The sequence below is a fragment of the Choloepus didactylus genome, chromosome 10 (assembly GCF_015220235.1).
Source record: "Choloepus didactylus isolate mChoDid1 chromosome 10, mChoDid1.pri, whole genome shotgun sequence".
Lineage (NCBI taxonomy): Eukaryota > Metazoa > Chordata > Mammalia > Pilosa > Megalonychidae > Choloepus > Choloepus didactylus.
Genome location: NC_051316.1, coordinates 128,311,702 through 128,326,962, shown reverse-complemented (window position 1 = coordinate 128,326,962; position 15,261 = coordinate 128,311,702). Strand labels below are relative to the sequence as shown.

Below are 15,261 nucleotides of genomic sequence, written 5' to 3'. Positions count from 1 at the left end.
AATTTTAAAAGAGAGAGAGGAAACTCCAGAGAGCATGTTTGCTTGTTTGTCGTTTTGGGCTCTGAGGGAGCCCAGGGGTTTGTCTATATGATTTTATCATGTCTGTCTGCTTCCCTGACACATTTCTCAGAGTGTACTTGGTACCACATGCACCGAGGCTGTAGAGCTCACTTCACTTTCCTAATCCAAAGGAAGCGGAGAGGGGCAAGCAGACCGGGGAGGGTGGTATTAATTTTCCCTTTAACCCAGACTGAGTCCAGAGTGCTTGCTCTGGTTCTTGTTCTTCTGTTTTGTGTTTAATGTCCCGATGCTTCAAACTGGGTTTGTCCCTATTAGCCAGTCACGCTCTCACGGAAGGGAATAGAGTTACACATTTGATTTAAATGAGAAGACTTCTGTTGTTGGGTTCTCAAAGCCTGTTTCTAGAGATGATAATGAGAGTCTCATGAAGAACAGTTCATAGTGCAATGCTCTGGGGAATACTGGGTTATAAAAAATCGAACACATTAAATTCTGGGAGCTGAGCATAGTGCACGCAGTTGATCGTGGAACCTACCTTTCGGAAGCTTCTCGTGAGACTTCAGTGGTTCCAAACCATTAGGCACATCTGTGCGCTGGCTGCACAGCAGAGATGCCAACCGTGGAAGAAAATACACCCTTGGGGGAAGCCACAGCAGGCAGGGGCTGGTCTCCACGGGCTTTCTCTCCAGCCCTGAGAAACGTGGGTTTTATGGTGTACTCGGGAATGGTGGGACAGCAGCGTGTTCTGCTTACCTGCTCTCCCTTTCCCCATTTGTAGGTGCAATGGTGGAGAAAAAGATGTACTGGGCCAGGTGAGTTGTAAGAAACTTCAGGTCTGTAGCTTTCTCCTGGGTGAAGCTGTGTCCCTTTCTCTCTCCTTCCAGACTCAGAGGTCGTGGGGAGCAGTGGTTGGTCCGGAGCCAGATTGCACGGGGTTTGAATCTGGCTGCATGGCCTGCTGGCAGGGTGCACTCAGGCACGTTCCTTAACTGCGCTGTGCCTCAGTTTCTCACCTGTAAAATGGGTATGACAAAGCCATTTCATCGTGTGGAAGGGGGATGGCAGATGTAAGAGGGGGTGAGTGGGCAATGGGTGGGGGGGGTGGAGCAAGCACCCAATGGGTCCCGGGAAAGCCGAGTTCTGATCCTGCTCGGCCACTAACGGGCAGTGGGCCTGGAGGAACCGCCTTCCCAGCATGGCTTTGATGAGGCCCTTTCCTTCTCTGGCCTCAGTGTTGCTCTCTGGAACAAAAGCCTGTGTTGGCACAGATACCCTTCAAGGCACAGCAGCTGGAACCGTCGCTGATTTGTGCCGACATGAGTTTTGGAGGGATTTGTGTTCGCGAAAGACTTCGTGAGTTTACTTTGCTTCTTAAAATTAATATTCAGTTTCTGAAAAGTAGAAATTGAAAAGCTTAGCTCTTCCCATATCTTTTAAGTTTGGCTTACAGATCTTGATTTTTTATTGATAAGACCTGCAAATTTTAACAGTCACCTCCTAAGGCCCTTTGAATACTACAGATTTCATTAAACACCCTCAAGCATTTAAAATTACAATAGTAAATGTAATATATTCAAATTTCTTCTTGGATATTGCAATTGTTGAATGAACAAAACCTTCCTAGTACTAATTAATTTTTTGAAATGTAATAATTTAACTTAGAAATGCAATGAACTCAAAGTCTCTTAAATATTCCCATTCTGAGTATAAATGCACTCAGATTTCCATTAACATGACAAGTCCAAGTCCATTAGTTAATTATACATTTGAACTTGGATTTATGGAACTTTCTCTGTAACAGGCCAGGTTCTTTTAAACATTATAAGACTATGAAATGTCAAACATGTCCAGATTCCTTAATACAAAAGTCATACTGCTAGGCTTTTATTATATTGTTCATATCTAGACTTGATTTGAAGGCTTCTCGGGTTTTTTTAAGATGCTTATCCACTAAGGAAGACAATTACCATCCCAATCAACAGAGTTTACTTCTGGCATGATGGCATCTGGCCCGGCCTCGGACGTGCGGCTGGCGGCTCTCCTCTCAGTTACCGTGCCAAGGAACTCAGACTGTCAGGAAAAAACGCACCCGTAGCCTACCACCCAGGCTGGCATGGGTCCTGAGCGTGCACGCTTACTTTAAAAACAGTTTTAAAATTGTGAAACAAAACACTTACATAAAAATGCATTAAACGAAATACACAGTTTATTGCATGGCACACATGCTGGTAATTACCATCTGGCTCAAGGCACAGGACGTTGCCGGGACCCCCAGGGGCTCCCCTGCATCTGCTTCTCAGACACCCCCCTCCCCTCAGTGCTAACCACCTGTTTATTTTCCCTGCATATAGTTCCCACCTAAGCATGCACCCCCTGATGTGATAGGCTATCCTTGCCTTTGAAAGGACGGTGTGTAAAATGGAATCAGCATCACTGTAATCTCTTGCCTCTGCCTTCTTCTGCTACCGTGCTTGTGAGGTTCTTCTTCCTTGCATGTGGACGTGGCCATTTGATTTTCACTGCGGTGCACACGTCTACCAAACTGACAGCCTTCCATTTCTTTGTCCATTCTCTTCCTGGTGAGCACTTGGATCAATTTCAGTTTGGAGTCAGTGTGACTCCGGCATCCACTGGCTGTAGCCCCTTCCTCGATCAAGAAGCTCACACGTCTCCCACCCTCTCCCCGTGGTCACAGCTTCCTCTGGCCACATTGGGAAAAGGTTTCTCTGCTTTGAAGGGCACTTTTAATTACATTGGACCCAGCTGGATAATCCCACATAAACATTCTTGGGCCTGCACACGATGGGCTTCTGCACGTCAGGAGGTGGAGTTGTCAGGTTGTGGTTATGTGTGTCTGCTGCTTTACTGGTTGATGCCAACCTGTTTTCTGGATCTGTCGTGTTGATTTCCAGCCCTCCTAACCATCTGTGAAAACCCCCCTCACCCACACTGTCACCAGCACCTGCTGCTGTCAGTCTCTGTCGTGGGCGCTCCTGGTGATATGTGAGAGGCCTCTTAATTGGCCCATCCCTGATAACTAACAGAGTGGAGAACCTTTTAATAAATGTGTTGCTACTGTGGGTATCTTTTGTGAAGTGTCTGTTCAATTCTCTTACCCATGTTTTACTGAGTTGCTGTACTTTTTTATTGATTTGGAGGAGTTCTTTCAATATTTTGGATGTGAGGTCATGGTTTTGGGGTTTTGTTTATATGTTGTGATACAGAGAAGTGTGGCTCCTAAGGAGAGCCACCCCCCAATCCCCAAACCTGTGGCTATGTGACCTTCAAAGGCAAAAGGGGCTTTGCAGATGTGATGAACGGTGCAGATTTTGAAGGGGGGCGGGTTATGTGGTATTATCCAGCTGGGCCCAATGTAATTACAAGTGCCCTTCAAAGCAGAGAACCTTTTCCCAGTGTGGCCAGAGGAAGCTGTGACTATGGGGAGAGGGTGGGACACGTGTGAGCTTCTTGATTGAGGAAGGGGCTACAGCCAGTGAATGCCAGGGCCCTCCAGAAGCTGGAAAGGGCTTTCAGCCCAGTAAAATCCACATCAGACCTCTAATCTACACTGTGAGAAACAAACACTGTTCCTAAAAAGGAATAAACGCTCACCCGATTGTGGAGAAGAAAAGAATTTACTCACGATCTTGGAGAACGGGCGCCCAACCAAAATGTGGGGGTTGGTGCACAGAACATAGACCCAGCAGTATTTATTCCCTACGCCTAACCGCAAGTCCCTCCCCTGTTTCTCCATTGGCTGATACTCCAGAGGTTACACTCAACTGGACAAGCCTAACTAGCCCAGCAAATTGGAAACATTTGAAAAAAGTCTCCTGTGCAAACTTGGAACATTTGAAACAAGCCTCCACCCCTCTTTCCTTTGTTCTTGAACTGCAGAGCCAGTCTGAGCTAGTTTGGTAACAACTTATGAAGCTGTTTAAGGAACCCCCCCCCCCCCCGCCAGTCTCAACCTTGCAAGGACAGTGGGCGGATAAACAGGAGGACTGGCCACCAATTATAGCTTGGCTTCTTGACCTTCTGCCATTCCCCTGAGCTGCCCCCACCCTGTGTGAAAGCTAAACTTAATCTAAGTCTCACAACACCACTGTCAGATGTCAGATGTTGCTTTAAGCCACCAAGTTTGTGGTAATTAGTTATGTCATCAGTAGAAAAGTAAAATCACATCCTGCATAGTGATTGTCCTTTGATAAGTTCTTGATTTCGATGTGGTTAAATTTGTCTACTTTTTTCCTTTGTGCTTGCTGCTGCATATGGCCTGTTCAAGCACCTCTCGTGGCCTGAGAGCCTGAGGATGCTCTCTTCTCTCGTGCCTTCTAAGACTGTTTGGTCACCATCCACCCGGAGCTGAAGCCAGTGTGGGGTGGGAGGTGGAGCCGCTTCTGCATTTTCCAGGTGGCTTTCCACACCGCACGGAAAAGACGCAGAGGCACCCGCTGCACGCACGCGGCTTTGCCTTCCCGCTGCTCGCAGGAGACCGCTGGCCCAAAGCGGCTGCTTTGTCACGATTCAGCAGAAATGCCCTCATTTAACCTCTTCCACTTTTCATGAGACGTTTCTAGGCCAAACCCCACCATTTTAAAGATGTGTGGGGGTGTGGGGAGGGTTCTGAGGAACACAGGAGAGCCTGGGAAGAAGTTGGGGATCCGGCTGTGCCCCCAAATGGAGGACATGAGGCCGGAGGCTGAGAATCTGTGGGAAAGCCACACACACACCTCCGTGGACATCGGGAAGTCCGTCTGCCAGATGGACGTTCCAATGTTCCCTAATCAACAACTTCTCCGGAAATGACCGCTGTATGTTGTGGGAAATGTTCAAAACGACGCGTTGCAGCCCAAGAGGGCCAAGAAGACAACAAGCATTTTCTGATACACGAACTTTTATTCGGGGCTTACTTACAGGGTGAGAAGTTGTGGAGAGATCATGACGGCTCTCTCAGGCCGGGCAGGCATCGCGTTCGCAGAGAAGACAACTGAGCGATGCCAAAAGGGCAGAAAGCCTTTTATAAGGGTCTAAGACAAAGGCCTTCCTAAGGGTGGGGGGAGCACAGATGCAGGAACAGGTCACTCTGACCTGGGGGGTGGTGCAGGAAGGACTAGAATAACACCTGAACAATTACATTCTGCTCTTTTTGTGAGACTAAGAGCCTCTCACTTCCTGCCTGCTTCCCTTAAAGTTACATATTAAGGTCAGTTTACCCTTTTTCCCTTTACTGGCTTAGAAAGACAATAGGTTAAACATTTAGCTGCCTGGGTCACGCAGACTGCTGTGCACCAAAGATCTGCAGGCCTGTTTCGCTCAGGCCACGGGTTGCCACAGATGGGTGATCAAGAAATGCATATGAGAATGGGGAAAATGGGGAAAACGTGTGGTCTGCCAAAAAGCAAACACTTTTTAAAACTATCGTTTTTTATTCCGGGTAAGGCTGGGGGTGCTGCATGCAGGCTTGGGCAGGCTGATGGCCCAGCTGGTTTAGAAAGCTGGAAGCCAGAAACAGGATGCCACGTGGAGCTCTCGCTGTTGTGCGTGATTTCCTCTCCAACGGGCGTGAGCTTGGGCCGGCCCGGGCCTCCGCTAGGTGGGCCGCAGCTTCATCTCCGACGTCTTGTAGCTGTAGTTGTGGCCTTTCCCCGACTTCCAGTTGACACCGTTTGCAGAGCTCTCATGGGGCCCCCCCAGGTAGCGACCGTTCAGGTTGGACGAGTGGCAGCTCTTGTACCACCAGGCGCCCTCGTACCGCTCGGCACAGTTTGAAGAAGATGCGTCGTTGTCCTGGTCTTTGGTGGAGAAGAAGTTGTTGTTGTGGCTCGTCAAGGAATCGCCTGTTCCGGAAGAAATGTGGCTGTTGGGGGCGCTGCGGAAAGCCCTGCCTATGGGGTCCCGCCCAGTGCGGCCATGGGGTCAGAGCCGGCCGGGGTGCTGGGGGCGGGCGAGCAGAAGCCACCTCTCCCACCTCCTGGTCCAGAGTCCCTTCCTCGCATCTTCCCTCCTCCAGCCGTCACCTATTTGCTCCAGGACCCCCCCCGGAGAACCCCCTCCTCCTGGCTTGCAGTTCTCCTCTGGCTGCTGCCCCCACCACTGCTCCCCCAGCTCCCCTGGGCAGCTGATGTCAGGGTCAGCGTGGCCCAGGTCCTGGGGGGCCACCCTGCTGCCCCGAGAGCCCTGGGCGTGGAGCTCGGCTCTGGCTCCTGCAGGTGAGCAGCTGCACCCCCAGGCTCAGCTTTACCCTCCACCAAAACAGGGATGCTATTCCCCACCCGGCTCCCTTCTGCGATAAGAACATAAAGGGAATGCACAACCTCTGAGGCTCTCAGCAAAGTTCCCCACTGCAGGAATGTTCAGAGCCTTTAGTGGGCTATTGTGCGTTGGGAATGGCCAAGAGGATGCTCAGTAGAAAACGGTGCCAAATCCATGCAGTTTCTGGCAAGAACGTCCTACAGGGCTCATGACCCATGGAAACAGGGCCTGGTGCCCTCAGGCCCCACTTACGGGCGCTCGCTGTGGGGCAGGCACAGCCCCGGCAGCGTCCCCTGCTTGCATCAGTGACCCCATGCTACCTGAAGATGTAGGTGTTTGCTGACAGAGGTGAGGCCCCAGCCCAAGGCCACCCAGGCAGGACAGGGCCAGGATTCCGGCCACCAACGCCCGGGCAGACAACCCCCACACCGAGGCCGGGCCACATGGCACGGTGCAGCCACCCACCTGCACTCCCCTCCACAAAGCTCCCCAGGAGCAGCCTGTATTTCTGTGCCTCGTTCTCCACCTTGAACAAGCTGTACTTGGCAAACTGGTGGTTTCCCTGGAAATCCGTGAGGTCCACCCGGAGCTCACTGGAGCCTGTGGGAGAAAGAGTCGAGGTCCCAGGCAAAGGCTCCTTCTGCCCCCGGCGTGGGCGGTGGGGAATGAGGGTAAGTTCTTGAGGGAGGCCTGAACTTGGCATCCATGGAAAATTCAACTGCGGCTTTATGAAATCTCATGCTGATGTGAGAACCTCAGGGTTGGATCCCTATTTCTAAATGTCTTCCCCACTGTGCAGGAAGTTACTTGTTGGTGTTCATTCGATGGAATGAATCAGGACCCTACATTAAAAATGTAAATTGTTCTGGAAATGACTGTTAAGCCTCTAACATGCCAACACTAGAACAATGTGTGCTTTCCTGGCTTTTGGAATAATTCGAGGCACAAGAGTGGAAGCCTTCAGGGTTTCCAGGAGGTTTGGCATGGAGAAGAAAAGGATCAGCAACTCACAGCTAAGGCTGCGGGTTGGAGGGTCGGGCTCGGAGACCTCCCTCGGGGGGTGGGCCATGTGTGCAGCGCACTGAGAGATGCGGAGGGGTCTCCGTGGGCTGGGAACGCAGCTTCAAAGAGAGAGCATCATCGTAGATGGGGCAGATTCATCTCAGGCCCTGAAGGCCTCTCTGTCTCTTCCTACTCTCGGGTTTGGAGGCCCCAGTGGCCCCAGTATCAGAAATCGGCTTCATTCCCCTTACCCCACGCTTCCCGATGCTGAGGGTCTGAGCACCGCAGACACAGGACGCCCGTCCCAGGGAGCCCCAGTTTCAAGGTTCTCTCTTGTCAGGGTCTAAGTGCCCGAGGGTCAAGGGGCTGTGGGGCTTGTGTTCTGACGGCCCAGGCAGGGGATTTCAGGGCAGGGGCTCAGGGCCTGAGAGCTCACGGCCAGCGGCCCCGGCTCACCCTGGGCGGTCAGGGCGTGGAGGTTGTCGTTGCCCAGCCAGAACTCTCCCAGTTGACTGCCAAAGCCCTGCTTGTACGCGGCCCAGTCCTGGTAGAAGTCCACGGAGCCGTCGATCCTTCGCTGGAAAACCTGGGGGGACGCAAGGGGCTCGGGGAGGGGAGGCCCCGGCCCTCAGCACGGGATGTGCCGCCCTCACGTGGAGACCCACTCGGTAGTGTCTGGAGTATCACAGACAGACCCCGGGATGGTCAGGGGCTCCCCAGTTTATGAAGGGGCAGAAGGAAGCTCAGAGAGGACAGGCGACCAGCCCAGAGCCACACAGCTGGGAGGGAGGGAGCTGTCCTCGCAGGCCTCACTCCACACTCTGGCTGCTTTGCCCCACGGGGTCACCCCCAGACCGAGCAGTTGTGATTCCCCCATCCTCAGAGAAAGGGAGGGGTCTGTGCAACCCGAGTGACAGACGGGGAAACTGAGACCCACGGGGGAAAGAGATCTCACGAAGGTCACAGGGAGTGTGTGATCAGAGGCAGGTGTGGAATCAGGGCTCTGAAGACCCCCAGGTGGGCCCCCTCTGCCCCGGGACCCCAGCCGCCCCCACGGCCCTGAACTCACGGTCCACCCCCCGCCGTCGGTGTGCATGTCACACAGCACGGTCAGGGGCCGGCAGTCGGACAGGTAGATGGTGTGCCAGCCACTCAGGGAGTGGCCCCTGGTCTGCAGCTCCTTGCAGTTGCGGGGGCCTGGGGACAGAACCCCAGAAAAGGATGTGGACAGGGAGCCTGGGCAGGGCAGGGGCCGGGGAGGAGGAGCAGGGGTGCGGCGTCGGCACGGCGGGGAGAGCTCTGAGGCCTGGGACAGAGACGGGGCCCTCCCGGGGACCCCAGCTGTGCATGGGAGTGGGCTGGGCTTGAGCACCCCCACCTTCCAGAGCCGCTGCCTCCTCGCCTCCCCGGCACCTGGCCTTCAGGGGTAAATTTTAAGCTCCTCCAGGTAAATCTCCAGAGAATATACTGGAGCTCCTGGCCATCGTTGCCAATTCCTTGAGAATGATGGGAGTTAAAAACAGGGAGGGTTGCTTTCCCTTCGATTCCGGAGCCTGTCTGTCCGCAGCGGCCTCGGCTGAGCCCTCCCAGCTGCCTGGTTCTCACCTGTGGCACAGGCCTGGCGCTCCCACGTTTCTCCTTTCCGTGAGAAGAGAGAAAACACACTTCAGAAGTGTAAAAACCAGAAACTTCGTCCCCGTAACCTCGTGTGGTCCATGGACACAGAATAGAAGATGGAAACAATTTTCAAGATCTCTCCAGAACAAGTAAGATCGAAATCCAGTCAAAGGTTCCTAGACTTGGCTTCACCTGGGGGATGTAGGTGGCGTCTCTGCCCCCTCATCTTTTCCTGTTTCTTTCCCCGGGGCTGACGGTGAGTCCTGCCCCATCTGCTGCTGAGCAGACCCCCCACTGGCCGTCTCCTCGGGCCCCCGGGCACTAACAGTGAACTGTGCACCTTTTCCCACTGACGTTGTCGTGCCCACCACTGTCCCTTGGGGCGCCCCGGGGTTTGCTCGCTGGCCGCGGCTGGCAGACGTCGGTAAGGAACTCGGGTCTCAGGCCAGGGCCCCGGGTGGAGACACTGCGCCTGTGCCGAGCGGCCCCTTCAGGACTGGGGGGGCCATCTCACCTTTCTCTCCACGCATCCCCTTCTCTCCTTGGTCTCCTGGAGAGAGAATCGGGTGAAGGGCAGTTGGCGGAGACCCTCAGGCCGGCCGGGAGGGCAGCTGTGGGCTCTGGGGACTTTGGGTGGGAGGGGAGGAGCTGGGCTGGCTCTGGGCGCACCCTCCTCCTTGCTCTGTCTGCTTGGGGTCTCGGGGGGTGGCGGGGTGCCCAGGCCTGGGGTTCTTGCCCTGGGGGATGGGGGTTCTCTCTGGACCCAAGACCCAGGATTCAGCAGCCCGGACGGTCTTGAGGCTCTTTGGAAAGGGAAACTGCGACGGGGCCTCAGCAGAGTGGCTGCCCCCCCCAGTCCCACCCGTCCCGCACAGGCCCCACTCAAGGGTCTGCATCCTTTATCCACGTGATTACCTTTGGGTCCGGGTGGTCCTGCCTTCCCAGGGGGTCCAGGGGACCCTCGGTCTCCTGCAAATTCCAAACACACATCAGTTAGTGAAAACCCCAGTCCTGGAGCACCCGGCGACCCACTGTGAGGACCCTTTCTCCGGGTATCCTGTTACCATGGCTACGGCCTCCCAGAGCAGACCCAGGCCCCTCCCTTACCAGGCTCCACGGTCCACTTAGGGGCCGCAACCTGCAACAGGGCACACATCTCTCACTGTCCCCACACGGATGGGGGAGCCTCTCGGTGCAGGAGCCCACGGGAGAGGAGGAGCCAGCGCTGAGCTGTCCTGAGCCCCCAGCTCCCCAGAGTCAGGGGGTGACTACGCAGCCCTCCCTGCAGGTCTGACCAGAAGAGGGATGCAGGTGGGCCCCCAAAGGCACAGGGGCCTGATGGCTGCCAGCTACCGGGGTTCACCCACCACTGACCCTCCTTCTAAGACTTCAGACCTGGAGGTGGCCCAGGGGTCAGGAGAGCCGGCCCCCAGCCCCGTGCAGTTGGCAGGGCTGTTGCCCCTTTCTCACCATCCCTGGAGGCTGGGGCCGGGTCCCTGCCTGGGGCAGATCAACCCACCCACTGCTAGAAATACCTCTAAGGATGTGGGATTCAGACTTGCCTCAGCTCCTCCAGGGGAAAGAGCTTCATTCCCAGTGATCCCCCAAAAGGCAAAGGGTCAGAGTCCCCTCTGGGGTACACTATGGTGAGTGGGGCACACCCAGCCACCCTGTCCAAGGAGCCTCACACAGAGCTGCCCCCAGGGACCTTTAGCATGTGTGATTCATGAGGGATATCCAAGCTCGTCCTGTCTTCATCGTTCCCACCAAGTGCTCTGTGAGCCTCCGCTTGAATACCTCCAGGCACAGGGAGCTCACCCCCAACAGCAGCTCTCTTGAGGTGCTTTGGGTTCCCACCCGCCATGTGACAGTCTCAGGAGTACTGAAAACTGTGCAAGGTGGGTAGCTTCCCGCTGGCCGCTCATTTTGGAGGGAGAGATGCCACGTGCACAGGGGATTCTCCCACAGAGCTCGGTTGTGGCTCAGGGGTTAGGGGCACTGGGTTTGAGTCCCAGCTCCGCCCCGACCAGTAGGAGAGCTTGGGGGGTTTCCTACCTCTCCCTGGCTGCAGTTTCTCCCTGGGGTAGGAGAGGGTTTACCCCACTGCTCAGGTGAGACTACGGAATTAGGAACCCAGCCCGTGTCCACTACAGCAGGTGTCGGGGGCAGGGGGATGGGTTCAAGACTAGAAACTCTGTTTTCAGCCAAAAACATGTCCATTGAGAGCTCATTTGGGGCTTAAGACACAAGATCATCTCAAGAGCCTTTCAGAACCTAGGGGGGCCCTCAGAAGTCAGCTGCTGGCACTGGCTCCAGGGGCCCAAGGCCAAAGCTCTGATCCACGAACTGCATCAGGCAGTGCCCAACACGGTATCTACCTTCAGAAAAGCAAGACCCAGAGACCCCCGCACTGCCCACCCCCCGCCTCCTGCAGAGCACGCACCTTTCTCTCCTCTGGCCCCTGCCTCTCCCTTGGGTCCAGGGGGTCCCGGCAGCCCCGGGCAGCCGCGGAGAATGGAGAGTTTGTCGGAGCCCTCCAGGCCCACCAGCTTCACCTCTGCAGAGACACCCAGAGGGGCCGGTCAGGGTGGTCCTTCCCTGGGCCGGGCGGGCTGCCCTCATCCGAGGGTCCTGCCCTCTCAGGTACCGTTGGGCCCAGGCACAGCCTAGATGCCTGCCCCCGCGTCCCCTGCCTTCGCTGGAGGGCCGGCCGGGAGCGAGGCCATCCCACCTTGGGGGGCCAGCTCCGTGCTGTCCCCTGGGTGTTTGTCGGTGTGGCAGATGGGGCTGTGACGGGCACAGGTGGAAACTCAGGGAGAGCCCCGGGTCCCTACTCCTGTGTGTCCCCAGGGACGCCACTGACCCCTCCGAGCGCCTGACCCTCAGCTGCCTGGTGGGGTTAATAATAAGACTACGGAGAGCATTCAAGTCATTCAAGCAAACCAAAAGAAAATCTTAGTTTATCTCCTAGCATTTAAAAAAAGCTCTAGAAACAGTGCCTATTTTCAATAAATAATAACAGTAAATATTTACAAGAAAGTTGAGGAATTTGGGTCAAGATGGACTTTGCAACATAAAATTATTGAGCTGTGTCCAGCCAGGCCCCTAGGGAGGGGAAGGACACAGAACCAGCCACAGCAAAACTGGGACCAAGCAGAGACTTAATTTTTTTTATTTAAAACATATTTTAAATTTTGTCAGTTACAAAACTAATATATACTCATAGGAGACAACTTAGAAAATATGGAAATGAACCTCGCCATCCCCGGAGGCAGAGCAGCCACCATTTTTCGTGTATTTCCTTCCAGTCCTTTTTCCACTTGACCAGGCTGTCATTTCCTCTTTATGCTTCCTCCATAAATATGTTATCAGAGAACTCAGGAGAGGGGCTGCCCCTCTCATAGGAGCAACTGATTGCCTAGAGTGGCCAGAACCCCTGCCCCGGAGTCAGCAAGGAGACTCACCCCTCACCCCCACTTGCAGCTCTTGCCAAATCTCCTGAATCTAACTTCCTGGGGCAAAGGTCTGAAATCTGCGTTTTTAGCAACACCCAAGGAAGTCCGAGAGCCACTGGTTAGAGAATCTTAGAGCCCACAAGAAGACAGAGACATGAGAAATTCTTTTCCCCCTCCTTAGTGACAGAGGGGACCTCCGTCTGTCAAGTGCTCTGGAGCAAGTCATAGACCTTGGAGTCAGACGGACCTGGTTTCCAGGCCTGTTCCCGCCCCTCCGCACTGTGTGACCTCGGATGGGTCGCTCAGGCTCTCTGAGTCCCAGGCTCCTTGGCTGAGGATAACATAGAGCAGTAGCATGTCTTCCTGCATGGAAGGGCTTCGTTCTGTGCCCGGAATGGGTGTCATCAACAAGCCTTCAGGGACCAGAAAGCTCAGACGCATCTCACCTGGACAGGTGTCGGCAGCCTGGGCAGTCAGAGCCTTGATGCACAGGAGCACAAGCAGCTGCACAGTGGGCCCTACGGCCCCGGCAAGGCCCCTCAGCTCCATGACCTCTGGGCTCGGCCTTCAAAGAGGCCCCCAGCTTTTATAGGCTGGGGAGGCCAGGGCCGTCTTTAGGTCGTCATTTCTCAACACCGGGGGGACGCCCACTTCCTCCAGGATGTTTGCACCAACAGGAGCCCTGAGATAATCTCGAAGCTTGGCTGCTTCCAATCAGGCCCCAGCGAGCCGCCTGCTGACTTGGACCCATTTTCCCTCGAGAGGGCCCTGTGTCCAGCCAAGGGGGCTCCCAAGAGCCCTCTGCTGGGAGGGGTGTGCCTTGCTTGTGGTTTAAGGACACCCCACCTCAAGTCCCCAGCCCCCCTCCTTCCTTGGCTGCACCCAAACGATACCCTGAAGTCTTGGCTGGGGACTAGGCGGGGTTAGCTCAGGACACCTCCCTCCATCGTCCAAATTCCCAAGGGTCTGAGCAGCCTTTGGGACTTGACGTGGAGGCAGAGGACATTTTTTGAGAAGCTTTTATGTGCCAAGTACTAATTATCTCTTATAATAATCACACGAGCCTCATCAGGTGGGAGTCCTTGTTTGGATTTTCCAGGTGGAGAAATTGAAATTGCACCCTAAGAGTCAGCTCTTGGGCCCAAGTCTCTGTAAGTCACTATGGGTCACTGGGGGGTGCTCACTACCACCTGAAGGGAGCAGGTGTCTTGCCCCCCTAGTTCTTGACACCAGATTCTACACCTTGTACTGTGGATCAAGCTCAGGCTGAACAAATTGTGCCCACAATTTGGGGAACAATTTTGGAAGAAGATGCTTAGAAACTCTCCCAGAAGAGTGTGGGATGGGTACAGTGGGGAGGAGCAGGGGGAGAAACTCTTCTGTGGTTGGATCTGTCTCTGGCCAGTGTTCCTGGATTGGGTTTCCAACCACACCAGCTACACAGGTAGGAGAGGAGTGGGGAGACAGACAGATGAGAGGCTTAGCAAAGGGACTGATGGCAGAGAGGAACGTTGGACCTCAGGTGCCAGCCTGTGGGTACTGCAATGACACGAGACTTTGCAAATTTTTGTGCACCATCTTCAGCCTGTTGAGAAAGGGGGAACAAACATGCCCCCTCTCCCGGGCACTGTGGAACCTCCCTAAACTGGGTCAAGCATCGTGCCCTGGCAGGATGGGTCTGGATTTCGGTGCCAAGGCCTCCCCTGTTGGAGAGGAGCTAAGGCAGCAGCAGTGCTCACTGGGGGTCCCGACGGTGAGCACGAGAGGCCTACGTCCGTCCACCCATCTGCCAGGAGCCCCCCAGACATGAGGGAGCTTCCTTTTCTTTGCATCATCAATAGAATCACTTTCAGTGCAATACCAATAATTCAACCAGCTATAAATTTAATATTTCTAAGAGTTACGTGGGCCTAAAAAATGAGAAAAAATGTAAGAGTCTATCAAATTCAAATATCTAAGTTAGATCAATAAAAGAAATTGACTTTTGCCAATGGCTGATTTGGTATTTGAGAACACCCGTACTGAGGACAAGTAGGCAAACATATTTTAAAAAAGAAAAAAAAAGAAAAAAAGAGATTTGCTTGAAGGCCTAGCCAAGCTAACCATGGAAAGGATTATCCTGCCGAGCTCTCGGGAGCAAAAGTCACCTGGCGAGGTGAAACCAGCACTTGGGGCCTCTTTGTGCCAATCCCAAAATGATGACTGAGAGGCTGGGCAGTTGTTTTGACAGCCGCCCAGTGCTAAAGCTCAGCAGTTGCAGGCTGGGGTAACCTTGCGGTTTGGGGTTGGGACCCGGAAGGGCAGCTCCCCAGGAATAAGGATGACCCAGCAAGCACCAGCCCTCCTGCGGCTGCAGACTGACCTTGAGACATTTGGATATCCTGGGGCACGGGGACCGGGGATGACTCAATTGCTGATATTTTGTTAAAGTCTTCTTAGATGTTGTGCCCTCAAGCTCCTAGAGGAAACAACCAAAAATCTTCTCTGAAAGAGAACACCATCGTCCAGAGCTTAAATCATGTCTATTAACTTCTTTTTTTTTTTCAAATTCAGTGATAACCAAAGATAATCAGGTTCCCGAGAATGGAAGACAGTGTGGACCCGGGGCCAACAGAAACGACGGACACTGTACGCAGTGCCACAGAAGCTTCCGGTATCAGAATTACGGCAGAAGTAGTGGTGGAAATTGAAAAGCACCCTCTGAGATTGGGAGCTAAACACAGGTGCTTAATGTCACTACTTCTGTTCAACGCTGTGTGGGAAGTCCCTATAGGCAAGGAAAAGAAAGAAATTGAAAAAAGATTGGCAGGGCAGAGACCAAGTTATTCTTTTCAGGTTCTTTTCATTAAGTATGTAGAACATCCACGGGAATCTAAAGATTAAATTGCGAGAATGAATAAGCTTAGCAAAA

At 53.9% G+C, this 15,261-nt stretch overlaps 1 protein-coding gene across 2 annotated transcripts; it reads right to left on the bottom strand.

The window, feature by feature from the left end:
* Positions 1-5,232: 5,232 nt before the first annotated feature.
* On the bottom strand, positions 5,233-14,781 carry LOC119504785 (ficolin-1-like). 2 transcript variants are annotated; one of them, XM_037797329.1, is made up of 9 exons: positions 14,713-14,781; positions 11,339-11,452; positions 9,811-9,864; positions 9,410-9,445; positions 8,884-8,916; positions 8,348-8,475; positions 7,735-7,864; positions 6,742-6,876; positions 5,233-5,861 (listed from the first exon to the last, which is right to left on the bottom strand). In XM_037797329.1, the coding sequence occupies exons 1-9, from the start codon at positions 14,720-14,722 to the stop codon at positions 5,614-5,616; spliced, it is 888 nt and encodes a 295-aa protein (XP_037653257.1). In that variant the 5' UTR covers positions 14,723-14,781; the 3' UTR covers positions 5,233-5,613. The 2 variants fall into 2 exon arrangements, with proteins under 2 accessions (XP_037653257.1, XP_037653256.1); XM_037797328.1 differs by lacking the exon at positions 14,713-14,781 and adding an exon at positions 12,797-12,934.
* Between the last annotated feature and the right edge of the window lie 480 nt (positions 14,782-15,261).

What these genes read in the sequence shown, in the direction of transcription:
- LOC119504785 (XM_037797328.1), bottom strand. Translation starts at nt 12,899, where the DNA reads ATGGAGCTGAGGGGCCTTGCCGGGGCCGTAGGGCCCACTGTGCAGCTG. An exon ending in AGGGGCCAGAGGAGAGAAAG is followed by an intron (nt 9,865 to 11,338) that starts GTGCGTGCTCTG and finishes TGGAATTTGCAG; the next exon opens with GAGACCGAGGGTCCCCTGGA. An exon ending in AGGACCACCCGGACCCAAAG is followed by an intron (nt 9,446 to 9,810) that starts GTAATCACGTGG and finishes TTCTCTCTCCAG; the next exon opens with GAGACCAAGGAGAGAAGGGG.